The 17,519-nt window shown below is 46.7% G+C and overlaps 1 protein-coding gene and 1 pseudogene across 1 annotated transcript; both read left to right on the top strand.

The window, feature by feature from the left end:
* The first annotated feature begins 5,096 nt into the window (after positions 1-5,096).
* LOC114511289 (interferon lambda-4-like) lies at positions 5,097-6,884 on the top strand. Its single transcript, XM_028529970.2, has 6 exons — positions 5,097-5,157; positions 5,387-5,562; positions 5,946-6,017; positions 6,109-6,252; positions 6,494-6,568; positions 6,727-6,884. Exons 1-6 carry the CDS (start codon positions 5,097-5,099, stop codon positions 6,823-6,825), a joined length of 627 nt encoding a protein of 208 aa, XP_028385771.1. The 3' UTR covers positions 6,826-6,884.
* Positions 6,885-9,615: 2,731 nt separating this feature from the next.
* Positions 9,616-11,436, top strand: LOC114511288 (annotated as a pseudogene).
* Positions 11,437-17,519: the final 6,083 nt, after the last annotated feature.

The raw sequence follows: 17,519 nt of genomic DNA, 5'->3' as shown, positions 1-17,519 counted from the left end.
GGAGGGATACCTTGGGAGTGAGCGATCCCAGCCTTAGGCCAGACTACACAGCCCAGGTTTCCAGTGCTGGGAAGGTAAAGCTGCATAACTTATGGCTATAAAAACAAGTGGGCTTTGGGGCAGCCGAAGAAACTACCAATTTCTCAAGAAAGTCTATTTAAAGTGCCTGCATAGACTTAGAATGTATGTAATCTCACCCACTCTGGCAATCACCACTAGGTAACAGCTGGAAGGGTGCCAGTCACATGCGGGGAATGGGTTAAGTGACTGGAAACGGGGCAAATGCCAGGCAAACCTCCAGAAGCCAGGCAGCAGTATTGTCCCCTCTCTAAACCATCCTCCAGCTCAGAGACACAAAGCAGTGAAGTGGGTTGCCCCACTCTGGCAAATACCTAAGACTCCACACCATACAACTGAACAGGTGTGCTAAGACAGGAATTCAAAGCAGCTCTATTTAATACACAGAAACAAACACAAGGAGGCTGCCAAATTGAGGAGACTAAAAAAATATGGCCTAAATGAAAAAAAAGAACAAAACCCTAGGAAAAGAACTAAATGAAATGGAGATAGCCAACCTATCAAGTGCAGAGTTCAAAGTACTGGTGATCAGGATGCTCAGAGAAATAATGAGATATGGCAGAAACACGAAGGAAAAAATGAAGGTTACATTAAATGAAATAAAGAAAAACCCACAGAGAACCAACAGTAAAGAGAAGGAAGACAGGATTCAAATTAAGAATATGAGGCAAAAGGGAGAAATAAACATTTAACAAGAACAGAAGGAAAAAACAAGAATTCAAGCAAAACCCAAGAATAGTATAAGAAGACCCTGGGACATCTCTAGGTATGTCAATATTCAGATCATAGGGTTGTCAAAAGGAGAAGAGAAAGAGCAAGAAATTGAAAATTTATTTGAAAAAATAATGAAAAAAAGTTCCCTAATTTGGCAAAGGAAATAGACATATAAGTCCAGGAGGCACAGGGAGTCCCAAACAAGTTGGACCCAAAGAAAACCACACCAAGACACATCATAATTAAAATGCCAAAGGTTAAGGATAAAGAGAGAATCTTAAAAGCAATAAGAAAAAAACAGAGAGTTATCTACAAAGGAGTTCCCATAAGACTGTGAGCTGATTTCTCAAAACAACAACAACAACAACAACAACAATAACCAGCACCACCACCACCTTTGCCAACAAGAAGGGCCTGGCAAGAAGTATTCAAAGTGATGAAAAGCAAAGACTTACAACCTAGATTACTCTATCCAGCAAAGCTATCATTTAGGATGGAAGGGCAGATAAAGTGCTTCTCAGACAAGGTAAAGCTTCTCAGACAAGGTAAAGCTTCTCAGACAAGGTAAAGCTAAAGGAGTTCATCGTCATCAAGCCATTATTACATGAAATGTTATAGGGGCTTTTCAAAGAAAAGGAAGATCAAAACTATGTATGAACAGTAAAATGACAACTTACAACTAGCAACTGAATCTAAAAGAAAAATCAACCAAAAACAAAAACTAAGCAAACAACCAGAACAGGAAGAGAATCACAGATATGGAGATCATTTGGGGGATCATCAGCTGGGAGGGGGAAGGGTGAGAATAAGGGAAAAGGTGCAGGGATTAAGAAACACAATTGGTAGGTACAAAATAGACAGGAGCATGTTAATAATAGTACAGTAAATGGAGAAGTCAAAGAACTAAATGCACGCCCATGGACATGAACTAAGGGGGTGGGGATTGCTGGAGGGAAGGGAGTAATGGGTGGAGAGGGCAAAGGCAGAAAAATTGGGGAAAATGTAATCACATAATAAATAAAATATACTTTAAAAAAGAAATGTTTGCTGCTATAAACAGTATAAAATGTTATGCTGGCAGTAGTCTCATACATCCCATTTGCCATCTCTTGATAGCATCGTTTTCTCTTGAGCTTGATTTAATCTCACGTTGTTTTGTTCACTGTGGCCCCAAGTGTACAAAGTGCATCACTAATGCTGTTTATAAGAGGCCACGATGAGTGACACACCTGGAAATAACATTAAAAGTGATTAAGGACTATGAAGGTTGAAAATCACTGATAGCTATTTCTTGCCACTTAGGCAGGTCGAGTTTCACCAGAGCCATGATCTTGAGGAACAAGAACCAAGTGATGGGAGCTGTTAAAGGATCAGCTTCATTGATGGCAATGAGACTAATAGAAATTTGAGAAAGGCCTATATCAGGCATGGAGAAACTGCTGATGACCAGGGTTGAAGACCAGACACAGAAGTGTATGTATCCCTCTCAGCAACATGAGGATCACACCAAAGTAAAAACTCTCTCTGCAATGCTGAAAGAAAAGACTGGACCTGACTATGGTCTTGAATTTACTGCCATCTCTAGGTCGTTTAAACTAGTCAAGAATCATTATGCATTATTTATTGTGAACATGAGTGGTGAGTCTGCAGGTGTGAAGGCAGATGAAGCATTTTTGGAAAGTCCAGATAAACTGACTGTGAAGGAAAATTATTTACCAGAGCAAATAATCCATATGGATGAAACCTCTGCATATGGAGATGGATGCCTGAAAGGACCTTCACCCATAAGAAGGACAAGGTGATGCCAAGTTTCAAGCCTTTTAAGGACAAGAGAAGTGTTACTTGGGGGCAATATTGCAGGCTACAAACTGAAACCCTCTGTGATATGGCACAGCGGGAACCCCAGCATCTTCAAGCATATCAGTAAGCACACACAGCCAGTGTACTACAGGAGCAATAAAAAGTCATGGATGACCCAGGTTCTCATGTAAGGTGCCCTGCTGAACTGCTATGCTGGCAAAATGGGGAAGTATGTGTGGAGAATAACACACCTTTCAAGATTGTGTTTATTGTTAATAATGCTCCCAGACATTCTCCTTTTATTGGTGATCTTCATCTCAATGTCAAGTCGGGTTTCCCTCTCCAAACACCACCTCTTTTGTCCAACTAACAGATCAAGACTTACAGTAGCCCTTAAGGTCTACTGCCTGAGGAGGAACTTTGCCCAATCTATTGCTACAGCTGAGGAAGACACTGATGGAACACCTTTGACTGTATCGAGAACTTAGCTTTCAGCTGGGATGATGTCACCATGGACTGTTTGACTGGCATCTAAAAGAAGACTCTCGAGAGGTTTGTCCATGATTTCCAAGGACTTGCTAAGAGGCTGCAAAAATCTGCAAGGCTGAGATTAAGATGGCAAACAACCTTAGCCTGCAGGTGGGTGAGGATGATACTGGGGTGGTTCCTGAGGAACTGATTAATGAGGAGCTGTTGGAACTGGTTAGGAACTCATGGCTGAAGAAAAGGCAAGAAAAAAGGAGACAGTAGGAGAAGAAAAAGAAGATGAACTCCCAAAAAATTCACAGTGAAAGATTTAACAGATTTGCAGACCTCAATAAGCTCCTTAAAAAGTTTGAAAACATGGTCCCCCACAACAAAAGGTTTTCGTTAATAGAGAGGAATGTTCATGATGCATTATGTACTTACAAGGAAATGTGTGATGGAGAAAAACAAGCCAAGCAAAGCCCCAGGGCCATATTTATGACCAGACTGACAGCTCCTCAAGAGGAGCCTCAGGCAGGTCCTTCGGAAGGTTGTCCCAGAAGAAGACACTGTTATCACGGGCCAGGCCAGCTCCATGGGCGCCACTATCCCTGAAGCCCTTCCAGAGGCCCGAGGCGTGGAGGCGGAGGAAAGTGACACGATGATCCCAACTCCATGTAGGCCTAGGCTAATGTGTGTGCTTGTGCCTTCCCTTCTAGCAAAAAGGTTTAAAATTTTTTTTAAAAAGATAAAATAGGAAAAGGTTATGGAATAAAGATATAAAGAAATAAAGTGGCCCTGGCTGGCTTAGCTCAGTGGATTGAGCGCGGGCTGGGAACCAAAGTGTCCGAGGTTCGATTCCCAGCCAGGGTACATTCCTGGGTTGCAGGCCATAACCCCCAGCAACCGCACATTGATGTCTCTCTCTCTCTCTCTCTCTCTCTCTCTCTCTCTCTCTATCTCCCTCCCTTCCCTCCCTAAAAATAAATAAATAAAATCTTTTAAAAAGTCATTAAAAAAATAAAGTATTTTTGTACAGCTGTACAATATTTGTCTTAAGCTAAGTCTTGTTACTAAAGAGTAGAAAAGTTAAAATTGTTAACATTTATAGAGTAAATGTTACAGAAAGCTAAGATTGCTTTCTGATTTCAAAAGAAAAATATTTCTAATAAGCTTAGTGTAGCCTAAGTGTGCGGTGTTTGCAACATCTGTGGTGGTGGACAGCACTGTCCCAGGCTCCTGTTCACTCAGCACTCACTCACTGGCTCACCCTGAGCAACTTCCAGCCCTGCCAGTTCCCTTCATGGTAAGTGTCCTTCCTATGCAGATGTTCCATTTGAAAAATCGGTTTCTATCGTGTTTTTACTGTACCTTCTATGTTTAGAAAACATAGACACCACTGTAGCCATTGTATCACAATTGATACAGTATTCAATACAGTCACGTGCTACACAGGTTGTGGCCTAGGAGCCACTCACTGGCTACACCACACGGCCTGGGTGTGTGCCAGGCTGTACCATCTAGGTTTGTGTACGTGCACTCACTGATGCTCGTACATGACGGATCGCCTAAGAACACATTTCTCAGATGTGTCCCCAGAACAAAGATCCAGATGAGGGAAAACCAGAGAGAAGGGTGAATGTTCATGCAGAGACAGAAAGATAGGAAACAGAAAGAGACAAATGTAATGAAAGAGAGAGCACTGGAAACCACTAGTATGAACTCCCCAAGCAAACTCTTGTGTGGGCACCTCTGCCGAGTCTGTGCCTTCTAAGAGAAGGAAATGGTGTGTTTTCAGTTCACTCCTAGAGAGCAAAAGAAAGACCAGCACAAGCAGAAAAGACAAACACATGTTCAGAAAACAGAAACAAGCAGTTGCCTAAGGTTAGAGACTTGGGGCAGCGCCATAGTTGGCACCCAGGGACAGGCAGGTAAAGTCCCCAGGCCTGGGCCAGCATCCCACTGGGCCAGCAACCAGCGCTGATGTTCGAAAACTTAACCTGACCGGGGAAGCCCAGCTGGGGTTCATAAAAGCCGACATGGAGGGAGCTAGCCCTACTGGAGAAGGTGGACACTACTCTGGAGGCCTCCCAGGGGAAAGTACAAGGCAGACCCCACTCCGGCTCGAGGCACGGAGGGCACAGTGCAGGTGAGGAGTGAGGGGACAGAGGCTCAGGGCAGCAGGGGTCTCAGGGCCCACCGCATCTCCTCTCCTGCGGGTGCTCGGCGCCAGCGATCTGAGGTCGGTCCCTCTGCTAGTCCAACCTGAGGCAGGGGCTGGACTCGAGGTCTCCCCCTCGGCCCCCCTGACGTCCCTCACTTTCTACAGGAGCAGAGATGAGGCCATGTGGCGTAGCCGCGGTGTTCATGGGGCTGTGGGCCTTTGTGACCCTGAGCGTGGCTGCGGACGGGGGCGTGGCTGAACCCCGGCGCTGCCTCCTGTCGCACTACCGCTGGCTGGACCCCAGGGCGCTGGTGTCGATCAAGGCCCTGAGGGACCACTACGTGAGTGATGCCCAGGTCCCCATCCTAGAAGACGCTGGGCCTGCCGGGGTCGGGATGCCCGTACCTGCCCCGAGAGACCCTAGCGTCCGGCAGGTGCAGAATTCAGGGTCCAGAATTCTGACCACGAGACCTTGCTGGCTGCGGGCATCGTAAGCACAGAAAGTACCTTCGTGCCAGTCACGTCAGGAGGTGCAGGGATCCGCAGGGGGTACGTTTCAGTCTGTGGTTGTGCCTTGTGAGAGCTCCGTAGTTCAGCACACAATACGCAGGACCTTATCTGCTAGTCAGGGTCCACGTCCAGGAATCCCCGACACCCCAGAGCTTAAGGGGCCCTGGCGAAGAGGCCCGCCTCACCTTTCCCTTGTCCCCATTCCCCACCCCAGGAGCAAGAGATGCTGAGCTGGAGGCCACGCAATTGCTCCTTCCGCCCAAGGAGGGACCCCCCGCGGCCCTTGGTGAGGCCTCCGTTTTGGTCGGGGCTGGGGATGAGGGCAGGAGACCAGAGCCCGGGGCTCGGCCGCCACTAACTCTGTGGTGTCCTGGCAGACCTGCGCGCGACTCCGCCTTGTGGCTCGGGACCTCTCGGACGCCCAGGCCGTGTTGAGCAGCCTCCCCAGCCCCGAGTTGTTTCCTGGCGTCATCCCGACCCTGGAGCTGCTGGCGGCCGCGCGGAGGGACGTGGTGGCCTGCGTGAGTGTCCCCGCGCCCGGCCCCTCCACCCCCCACCAGCTTGCTCTGCGCTCTCCGGCCCCATGTTGGGCGGCGGGATCTGCGAGCGGCCCCGCTGAGCCCCAAACCCGTCCACACACGATTCACTTCCTCTTGGCATCCCCAGATCTGCGCTTTGGTCTGGGGCTGGGTGGCTCGCAGGTGAAGTGGGTGGGGGACTCGGTCCTTCGACTCTTTCGTTTACCTCCTGTCCCCACCTCAGCTGGAGCTGGTGCGGCCAGGTTTCTCGAGGAAGTCCCTCCGGCCACCCAGGAGGCGCCCCAAAACACGGAGAGCTGTGAGTGGAGCGCAGGGTTAAGCGGATGGATATCGGGGTGGGCCTGTGTGAGGAGGTGCTCTGTCCGGAGCGGAGGATGGTTTGGGAATGGATGGAGGGGAGTTTTTCTGGAGGAAATTCCTGCCTCAGCCCCGCTCTGCCTCCTTCCCGGGTTCCAGGACTCGCCTCGATGCCACGAAGCCAGCGTCATCTTCAACCTCCTGCGCCTGCTCACGTGGGACCTGAAGCTGGTGGCGCACTCGGGGCCTTGTCTCTGACCCCGCGAAGTCTCCGCGGGGAAGGCGGATGGCTGCGATCGCGGCTGGGGTGCCTTTTCCTTGAGTCTCCAGCCAGGGGCACAGAAGCTCGGGGGACTCTGCCTCCTCCTGTCAACCTCCATCATTTGGGCTGGGTGCATGAGGAGGAGCAGGTACTTTTCCAAGGACCGTGACGTGTCCCCCTCGGCAGCAAAGACCTTCCATCTGGTGCGTTCCCCTAAGATCTTCCAGGGGCCTCGTCTGGCACTAAGAGACTTGAGTCCTGGGTCCACACGGCACGTTGATTGCACGCACCACGGACCAGTTTCTGCTTTCTGGTTACAGAAACCCAGAACGGGTCCCACGCCCTGATCTCAACCTTCAGTGTCCGCTTTGAGATTCTGTGAATCTGTGACTCTGACCTCCCCACTGGGAAGGCCTCATCCCCTAAGGGATTTGGCAGTGGAAGGGCCCAAAGTCCTCAGCTGACTGTAGTATTTTGATTCTGTTACTCATGTGACTTTTGTGTTTGTGAAGTCCCTATGTAATCTGCTATTCTGTCTTCTGGTGGTAATTTATTGCCATTATTAAATATATTTACATTTACATTGGTTGATATCCTGCGATCATTTGGGGGGCACTTTTCAGTTCAAAATGCTCAGCCAGGGAAATCAGGTGACTTCAGTTTCAATTTTGAGCCATAACCCTCTTAGTTATGGTGTTACTGCGTAATTACTTCTCTCTGAGCCTCAGTTTCCTCACCCATACAATGCCATTCTTATCCTTTTCTTGCAAATCAGTAATGCACACTGAAGTACTGTTTCTAAAGCTTCCAGCTGAGGCCGTAGGATGGTCTTCATTAACGGTCTCTATTAAATAACCACACACGTAAATACACAACCAATTGCACTTTTTTATTTTGTCCAAGCCTGGGGGCTGGCAATCATGGTTGCTAACTGCAGGCCTCTTTGCCAAGGTCACCCAGCTGTGAGGATCAGAGTCAGGTATGAATCTCATGCTCTTAGTCACCTTACTGAACATCATTCTAAAACAAGCAAGCATGAAGTTTAGGAATTTTGACGTATTTTGTCCTTTTTCAGAATTCACTGTTCATGCAGTGTCTCCTCCTCTGAGTTAAGGCTGCTGCAGCTGACAAAAACCAACCAGTGCCCTGGAAGCTGACAGGGGCATGGCCCTGTTCTTGGCTTTGAAACATTTTTGTCTATCAGAGCTCAATTTTCTCAAGGGAGGGTCTGTGCACTCTCTCTTTGGAATTTTGAATAATAGAAAATAGGTTTGGGGTGGGAGTTAATCATCAAAAGGCACTTGGCACCTCTGTGCTAAAAATTCATTGCTTTTAAATCCACAAGATCTAGCTGCACAGAAGCTGGACAGTGTAGGGTTACTCTTTGGCTATCAGAAAAAGGCTGGTTAAAATCTTGCCCTCATCACTTGTTTCTTTTCTGATTTCCTGCATTTACTCAGTATTATTTATTTAAAAATTATTTCAAGGAACTCTATGTAAAGAACAGGACACTACACTAAGCCTCTCTTCCTTCTGCCAGTGTTACTCCATATTTAAAATGTAGGGAAAGTCCAGTGTGCCCTTGGTGTGTCATGACTTCAGTTCTGCAGGCAGCAAACGCTTTGAGGTGAGACATAAATACTTGACAAAACAACGGTGTCCCTGTTTTCCTTTTACATACCTCTCTCCCTCACTTCTTTAAGTTTTTGCTCAAATGTAATTTCTCAGGCCACCTCACTCAGTGCAACCCCCTCCTATACTCTGCTGTCCCTGGCCTTCAGTTCCTTCATTTTCCCTTCTCTGATGTATTATTGTACACCTTGTGCTTAGCCCCTCCCCCTACTCTATGTCACTCCTATCTAGTAAAAGTTCCTCAAAGGGTTGTTTTCTAGTTTTTTTTCCCCCCAATGCCTGGCACCTTAAGCTGTGGCTGACACAAAGTAGGGACTGAGTAATACTTGGTGAATGAATGAAGGTGTTTGTCACAAACTGAGCTGGTTCCCTGAAGTCCTTGGCCACACCCCAGTTCCCTAGCAGAGCCTCCCATTTCCGTGTCCCTTGGTGCCTGGACAATTGAAGAGATTAGTGAGGCTCCCCTCCTTCCTCTTCTTTCTCTCTCAGTATCAGCTGCGGAAGTGAGGGAACACCTGATCTCCTCTCTGAATTCTGGGCTTTCTGACTCCCTCCCACACACCCCAACAGCCTTCTCACTTCCTCTTCTCCTTCCCTTGAGGAATCACTCTCTAGAAAGTTCCAGGTTCTTACTGGTAACAACTCTAGAGGTGCCTTTCTCCTCCTCTCGCTGGACTGCAGTATCCTGCACAAAGACAAGTCCCTCTGTCCCCTCCCCATCAGGGCACCGTGACCACCCTTTGTGGGGCTGAGGCTGCCCCTCCGCTGAGACTCATCTTAGGAATTCACCTCCTGTACCTGAACCTGAATCTGTGTCAGTTTCTCTTTCCCTCCAGCTGCTCACCTGGCTCAAGGCCTCACCCTGCATGGGCTTCCCCAGCCTGGGGCCTCCCCTAGTGGCCAGTGTGTTTTCACTTTTCCTACATCAGCTGGGATTGCCCGTCTGTCCAGGCTAAAAGCTGAACCATGGAGCTCAGGCAGGTGTTCCATCAGACCAGAGCTGGAAGTTCAGAGACACACACAGAGCAGCAGACTGAGAGCCAGAAGAGAAGACTGAGGTCACAGACACAAAACAAGGCTGAGTGAGAGACCCTGGTGACAGCCTCTCAGTGGACACTTGGATCCCCCTGTGCTGACAGAGACCAGACACAGAGATGAGGATGCAGCTGGGTGAGCCCCCACCTCATGGCCCATGACCCCCACCTCCCCACAGCCTCCACCCTCAGCCCCTGACACTGTCTGTGCCCTCATGTGTCTCTCCTTCTGTAACACAGACTTGCCTGTGGGTTGCATGCTGGTGCTGATGCTGATGACCACGGTGCTGACCAGGATGGGAGCAGTTCCTGTCCCCACGCCCCTCAGTACCCTCCCAGGTACAAGCAGCTGCTCCATGGCCCAGTTCAAGTCTCTGCCCCCACAAGAAATGAAGGCCTTCAGGAGGGCCAAGGATGCCTTGGTGAGTCTCCCCACTGCCCCACCTGCTGTGGGCCAACCTCCACCCTCCCTCTGTGGGCTACCACGCTCCATTTGGCTCAGGGTGGACCTGTACCCTCCCCTGGCTGGGCTACCCTGCACTTCTCACAGTGGGCTGAGTCCTGCTGCTGCTGCTGCTGCACTGGGCTGACTCATGTTCTTCTGCAGAGGAGATGCCTTCACCTGCTTTTGGAAGTTAACCCCCCTCCTTATGTCATTGGTCTCCCCCCAGTCCCACTGCAGGGGTCTAACCTCAGCCCTCCAGCTGTGTGCTGACCCCTGCCCTTGCTCTCCAGGAGGAGTCCCTGCTGCTGAAGAACTGGAGCTACAGCTCCCGCCCATTCCCCAGGACCCGGGACCTGAGGCAGCTGCAGGTGAGTTGGGAGAGTCAGGCTTGGCCCTGCCCTCACCTGGCCCTGCTCCTCTGACTCCTTAGTGTCCCCTTCACCTCGTCTCATTTCTCCCCATCTCCTTGCCCTCTCACCCAGCCCACCTGACCTCTTTCCCTCACATGCCCGCATTCTCTGAGTTCTCTCACCTGTTCCCTGATGTTTTACCTTTACCTGTTCTCTCCTCAGTCCCCCTTGTCTGTTCTCTGTCACAGGTAGCTTTCACCTGTCTCTGTGTCTCCTCCTCAGGTGTGAGAGCACCCCATGGCTTTGGAGTCTGAGCTATCCCTGACACTGAAGGTCCTAAGGACTATCTCTAACTCAACCCTGGAGGACATCCTGGACCAGCCCCTTCACACGCTGTGGCACATCCAATCCACGCCAAGCTTCAGGCCTGTGTGAGTGCTCTGGGCTCCCAGGCCATGTTTATTGGCTCTGACTCCCCCCCACCCCCATAGGGCCACCCCTGTCCCAGGCCCTGCCTCACACAGCACCCTCCTCTGCCTACAGGTCCCAGCTCAGGCCACAGCAGGCCCCAGGCCCCGCGGTCATCTCCACCAGTGGCTGCACTGCCACCAGAAGGCCCAGAAAAAGGTGAGTGACTGTGTAGTGACCAGTTTTGGGGATAACTGGGAGCCCAGATGATGGCCAGCCCCTGTCCTGTCCCATGTTCCTTACTGGAGTCCCCTGGCTGCCTTGAAGCCTCTGTGACAGTCAACCTTTTCCACCTCCTCACCCGTGACCTGAAAGGTGTCACCAGTGTGCCTGACCCGAGGCCCACCTGCAACCTGCCCCAGCGTCTTAGATTTTATTTACGCATCACTCACTTTTATTAATTTATTACTACCCACCCACTATTTATGTATTTATCTGTGTGAATTTTCAAACTTGCACCCAATAAAATGTTTATATTTTTTACATTTTATAAAAATTGTGCAAATAAACAGTGAGAAAAAGATACTGTTTGTGCTATGGGATGTGTGTGTTTCGTGTGTATTTGAATTTCAAGGGTTGGTTCAGAAGAGGTCTGACTGCTGTGTCCACTTTGGTGCTGACCCCATGGGCCATCGACCCATCTTGATTACCCCAAATACCTCCTTAGACATCCTGTGAATCTCTGACTCTTGGATCTCCCCTCCTGAGCATGTCTGATTTCTGAGGGATTTGGGGAGAACTGATGTCAAAGTTCTCAGTTACAGTTCCATGCCGCCTAATCACTGGGACAGGTTTTGCTAAAATTATTATTTCTGGATGAGTGCAAAGGGCAAACTAAAAGGGACTAGAAAAATTGCAGAAGGATTGTATAAATTGTAAAGGGCCTGTGTAAGATGTCAAGTGTTTGTGTAAGTTGAAGAGGGTTCACGTAAGTTGAAGAGGGTCCATGCAAGCTGAAGAAGGAATGTGTAGAGGAAGGAAGCAACAAGAGAAGGAATTGAGGAAGTCCCCCCCCCCAAAAAAAAAGGTGAGAAAGGGTAAAGGAAAGGGACGTTTGGGAAGAAAAAACATTGGAGAGGAATTCTCAAGAAGTGAAATGGGAATGGAAAAGAAAGAACTGAGAAAGAAAAAGAAAGGCACACAGAGAGATGTAAAGCAAACTGATCATTTTAATGACAGGTGAAAAAATCAAGAGCTCTCTTTTATTTTCCAAAACCAATTGTTGTTTCCCAATAGAAACCCAGGGATAACTAGACAGTGGAGAACAAATTAATAGGTTTCTTGGTCTGATATACTTTCATTTGTAATTTTGAGTGTTATCTTAAAATGTTATTACAGAAAAGCAAGTTTCTTTGTCAATTGTAATCTGACCTATTACATGTCATTTAAAATACTTTTGGGGTCATTCAGAGACTGTCATCATTTTACTTTGGCAAATCTGCAAAAGTGTTGCATCTTCTGATTTATTCTAAAATATGAATTTCTGAGAATAAATGTTCAGCTCATACCTTTGAAATAGATGGGGACTTGTGAGTCTGTGGGGAATGACTTGGTTCATAAAAATGCTGGCAGATAATGGGGATAAACAGGAATTCACTGTAGGACTGAATGAACTGAGGATAATTATTGCTCTTGTGACTTTGTTCAAAATATTCCTAATTAAAAATACTTGTTTGATTTCTTAGAGCAATTTGGTACATTGTAACCATATCGATACATTTATATTTTTTGTTCTACTTGATCCCTCCAGAATTTAAAAATTATTTTTTAATATATCTTATTGATTATGCTATTACAGTCGTCCCATTTTCTCCCCTTCACTCCCCTCCACCCTGCACACCTCCTCCCACCCACTTTCCCCTGCTTTAGTTCATGTCCGTGTGTCATACTTATAAGTTCTTTAGCTTCTACATTTCCCATACTATTCATACCCTCCCCCTGTCTATTTTCTACCTACCATCTATGCTAATACGTATTTTCTTTACCTTTTCTCCCTCTCTCCCCCTCCCACTCACCTGTTGATAACCCTCCATGTAATCTCCCTTTCTGTGGTTCTGTTCCTGTTCTAGTTGTTCGCTCAGTTTGTTTTTGTTTTTGTTTTAGGTATGGTTGTTAATAACTGTGAGTTTGCTGTCATTTTACTGTTCATATTTTTTATTTTCTTTTTCTTAAATAAGTCCCTTTAACATTTCATACAATAAGGGCTTGGTGATGATGAACTCCTTGAACTTGACCTTATCTGAGAAGAACTTTATCTGCCCTTCCATTCTAAATGAAAGCTTTGCTGGATAGAGCAATCTTGCATGGAGGTCCTTGCCTTTCATGACTTGAAATACTCCTTTCCAGTTTCTTCTTGCCTGCAAAGTCTCTTTTGAGAAATCAGCTGACAGTCTGATGGGAACTCCTTTGTACGTTACTGTCTCCTTATCTCTTCCTGCTTCCAGGATTCTCTCCTTCATTTTTACCTTGGGTAATGTAATTACGGTGTGCCTTGGTGTGTTTCTCCTTGGGTCCAACTTCTTTGGGATTCTCTGAGCTTCCTGGACTTCCTGGAAGTCTATTTCCTTTGCCAGACTGGGGAAGTTCTCCTTTATTATTTGTTTGAATAACTTTTCCACTTGTTGCTCTTCCTCTTCCCTTTCTGGTACTCCTATAATTCAGATGTTGGGCCGTTTCAAGATGCCCTGGAGGTTCCTAATTCTCTCCTCATTTTTTGAATTCTTGTTTCTTCATTCTTTTCTGTTTGATTGTTTCTTTCTGTTTTCTGGTCCACTCCCAGTTTCCTTCCCAACACTATTGGTTCCCTGTACATTTTCCTTTATTTCACTTAGCATAGCCTTCATTTTTTCATCTAATTTGCAACCAAATTCAATCAATTCTGTGAGCATCCTGATTACCAGTGTTTTGAGCTTTGCATCTGATAGGTTGGCTATCTCTTCATCGCTTAGTTATATTTGCTGTGGAGCTTTGATTTGTTCTTCCATTTGGGACTTTTTTTTGTCTTTTCTCTCCTGTTATGTATGAGGGGCAGAGCCTTAGGTGTTCACCAGGGTGGGGCACCCAGTCACTGGGTTGTGAGGCTGTATGTGAGGGAGGGATCAGATAGGGAACCATGGCACTTGCTCTGCTCTCTGTAGGCTTTCAGTCCCTTATGCCACTTCCCCCAAGCAAACTGGGCCCTTTTGGTGCTGATTCCCATGGTGGTGGGTTTGTGTACATTCTAGGACTCTGTGAGCCTCTCCAAGGAACTCTCCTGTGAGGCTGGGAGTTTCTTCTGCACCTCAACCCTCACAGATGTTTTCAGTTGGTGTTTTGAGGCTTTATTTCCCCAAGCTGGAGCCCTGGGTTGGGTGGTCTGTCTTGGTCCCCAATTTTGCCTGGTTTATCTGCATGCAAATAAAAAGGGAAAATGTGGGACTGCCTGGTCTGCCAGTCACCTTGTGCGCTGTGCCCCTCCACAACCAACTGCCTCGTTGGGTCGGCCCGCTGCCACCCTGCACCAGGGGTCTGCCAGTCGCTGCCTGCACCCGGGGTCTGCCAGCCACCGCTTTTTGCTTTTTTTGCTGCGACCCCTCTCCACCCGGCAGCCCGACTCTGCCCCTCCTACTGGTCTGGATGAATGTGTCTTTTTAACTCCTTGGTTGTCAGATTTCCATACAGTTCAATTTTCTGTCAGTACTGGTTGTTTTTTGTTTCCAAATTTTTGTTGTCCTCATTTTGGTTGTGTGAGTCGGCACAGTGTGTCTACCTATGCCTCCATCTTGGCCAGAAGTCCCAGAATTTAAGAATTCTTAATGAGTATTATTATTTTCATGGCAATGTGTTTATTTGCATAAATTCAATAGGAATCTGATTTCTTCCAGTTTGCAATTGTGGTTTTATTAACCAAGACTTACTGGAATGTCATATCTGAGAGAGACATGCCTAGACTCTGGATGTCCAAAAACCTTAAAGAAATAAAGTTTGGCTTTGAAACTGATAAAAGCCTCTTGGAAAAATGGCCTGGTACCTTGCTTATTCATATGGTCCCAGGTAGTCTTTCCAGGTAAGGAACAAACGTTGCTCTCCTGAGAGATGGCAAGCAAGAGCAAGACATTTTGGGGACTTCTAGGACTTGAGGGATTTATCAAAACCTATGGATTGCAGGCAAAGGCTTATGGCAACTGTGTGGCTTAGCTTCTCTGCCCTGTGGAGTTAATTAAAATTCAATCTGAAAATTGCTTGTAACATCCCAGCAAAAAAGATTTAAGAAAACCTACATGATTAGTTGCTATTCCTGTTGTGTTTATACAAATAATTAGACCAAATTGAAACTGGACTTAATACAGTAAATGAATTGGTCTTCATTGAGCTCTAATGAAACTGAGGATGATTTTAGGAGAAAAATTGTGTTACAATAAAATATATAATACACAGTTATGAATATTAAGCCCCAATTCAGTGAATTGTCTGTAAAATTTTATTTTTTGCCTGTGAACTAAACTGAATCCTAGTTTTCTGAAATGTTTTAGCCAAAACCTTCTAACTTCCATAGAAATAAAAGAAAAAATGACAGTGGGGATTTGTAACAGTGGAAAATTGTAATGGGGGGAAGTCATAACCCACCCACAATTCTTTTGACATTGTTCCTCTAAGTACTAATTCTGACTAATATGTAGCTTGTAGGTGAACGGCATGTTTGTATCAGATTCCTAGGAACAAATTCAAAAGATATAGCTTTCAACCGCCAAGCTCTGGGAGATTTGCTGACGTTCATCCACGGAGCCAGGATGACGTGAAACCAGGATAATGGGAAGCGAGGATGATGCACACCAGACCATCACTTGCTTTATTGGAATGGACTGTCCTCGTTTGCACGTAGAGAACTTTTCAACTCCTTTGCTTGATCTCTTCTGTTTTCCTCTCCATCCTCATTAAAACTTCTGCCTCTACTTGGAGGAGGAGATGGGCTTTGAGACCAGATGTGCCTATCTTCCAGGTTGCTAGCACATGAAAATAAGCCACTTTCCTTTATATCAGCATCTGCCTCTCGAGTATTGGTTTTTACAGCAGCAGGCAGCCAACTGTGCATTCAGTTACAAGATGATGGTGAGTTCAACCTCCACGAGGGAGAGATGCAGGATATATATTTATACCTTTTGTGAAATAGACAAAATATATGCAACACAATGAACATCTCACCTGACATGTGGAAATATCTCAAGAACCATAAGGAGGCATTGTGGTTGTGGTGGTTAAAAATGTAAGCTCTGATGACAGAGAGATCTTAGAATCTCTATTTCTGCTCACTTAACCACTGTGTGACTTTAGGGAAGTCACTTAAACTTTTAGTTTTCAATTAGTAAAATAGTTATAATTTCCTTCCTCAATGGGTGGCTGTGTGAATTAAATGTGTTAAATCATGTCAAGTGCTAAGGCACAATCTTTGGCACAAAAGAAGATTCAATATTAAACCAATTAATCATCATTTAAAGCTCTAATTTGTGAGCTGTCAAATAAAAGAGGAAGCTTTATCCCTATCTCTAAAATGGATAAAAGAGACACAGCTGTTGCCAGCCAAACAAAAATTTCTCACTTCCTTCTTTTTGGCAGAGCCCCTCCCCCACATCATTCCTGGTGAATCTTGAGTGGCCTAAACCAATCACAGGATTCTCATTCTTCCTGCTAAGGATGTGTGTGGGTGTGACTATGTGACTGTATCAGCCAGGGTCCCTACAGGAGACCAATGTCACCGTCAGGTGGGGTAAGGGATTTGTTTAAGCAGCACTGTACAGAGGTGGGGCGTGGGTAATGGGAACACCAGCAAAGCTAAGCAACCCAAGCCCAGCTAACAGCCAGAAGCTTTACTCTCCCTAAACCAGAAAGGACACAACAAGGAGTGGCTATTAGTTTCCAGGAAGAGAGATTCTGCCAGCCCACAGCCTAGGAGGGAAGGAGGTGGGAGAGTACACACTGTGGACAAAAAGAAGGGGTTCTATGGAAAGTAACCTCACAGGCTAATCTCATTGTAAATTCCTAAATGGGGAGGTCAAGGTGGGCAGTCATGCCCCAGGCCAACAACTTCTTTAGCAAGAGGATATTAAGCCAGCTCTGTCCACTGTTCTTGTGCATCCAGGTTAACACACCTTTGAGACGTCAGAAGTAATACTCCTGGAAGGCATACCCACCCTTAAGAAAGCACAGAATCTTCTTAACTAGCCTGTAATCCCATCCCCACCTTGCTTTCTCCCACCTTCAGGTAATCTTCCTTACATTCACACCTTAATTCCAAAAGTGCATAAAAGAAACTGCACAGTCATTCTCTGCAGCATTTGAGATCTGGCTCCTTGGCATAGATCTTTGTTTTGGCTCAGATAAATTCTTATCAAGAATCTTTTCTGTTGACAATACCCAAGTGCTCTCATTTCCCCAATGTTCTGCTAACGCCTCCCACTGGCTGAACCCAGCTGGAAGACAGAAGGCAAGGGAGCCCCAGCTGGTGTCCAGATTCCCGGACCTAGGGCAGAGCAGACAGTGGCTGCAGAGGGAAGGAGATGGCACATGAACAGGGATCCCATGCTGGCTGATGATGGGGAATCAGGCTTGGGGGCGGTGGGCACTCAAGAAAGGTTTTGTGTTGATGCCTGTGGCAGTCTACAGAATGCCTCTCCAAAAGATATCCATGTCCTGATCCCTGCAACATGCAAATGTCACCTTATTTGCAAAAGAGGTCTTTGCAGATGTGCTTAAATGGAAGATTCTGAGGTGAGGTCATACTGGAT

The sequence above is a fragment of the Phyllostomus discolor genome, chromosome 12 (assembly GCF_004126475.2).
Source record: "Phyllostomus discolor isolate MPI-MPIP mPhyDis1 chromosome 12, mPhyDis1.pri.v3, whole genome shotgun sequence".
In the NCBI taxonomy this organism is placed as follows: Eukaryota; Metazoa; Chordata; class Mammalia; order Chiroptera; family Phyllostomidae; genus Phyllostomus; species Phyllostomus discolor.
The sequence above is the reverse complement of the archived record's forward strand: the minus strand, read 5'-3'. Positions and strand labels throughout refer to the sequence as shown.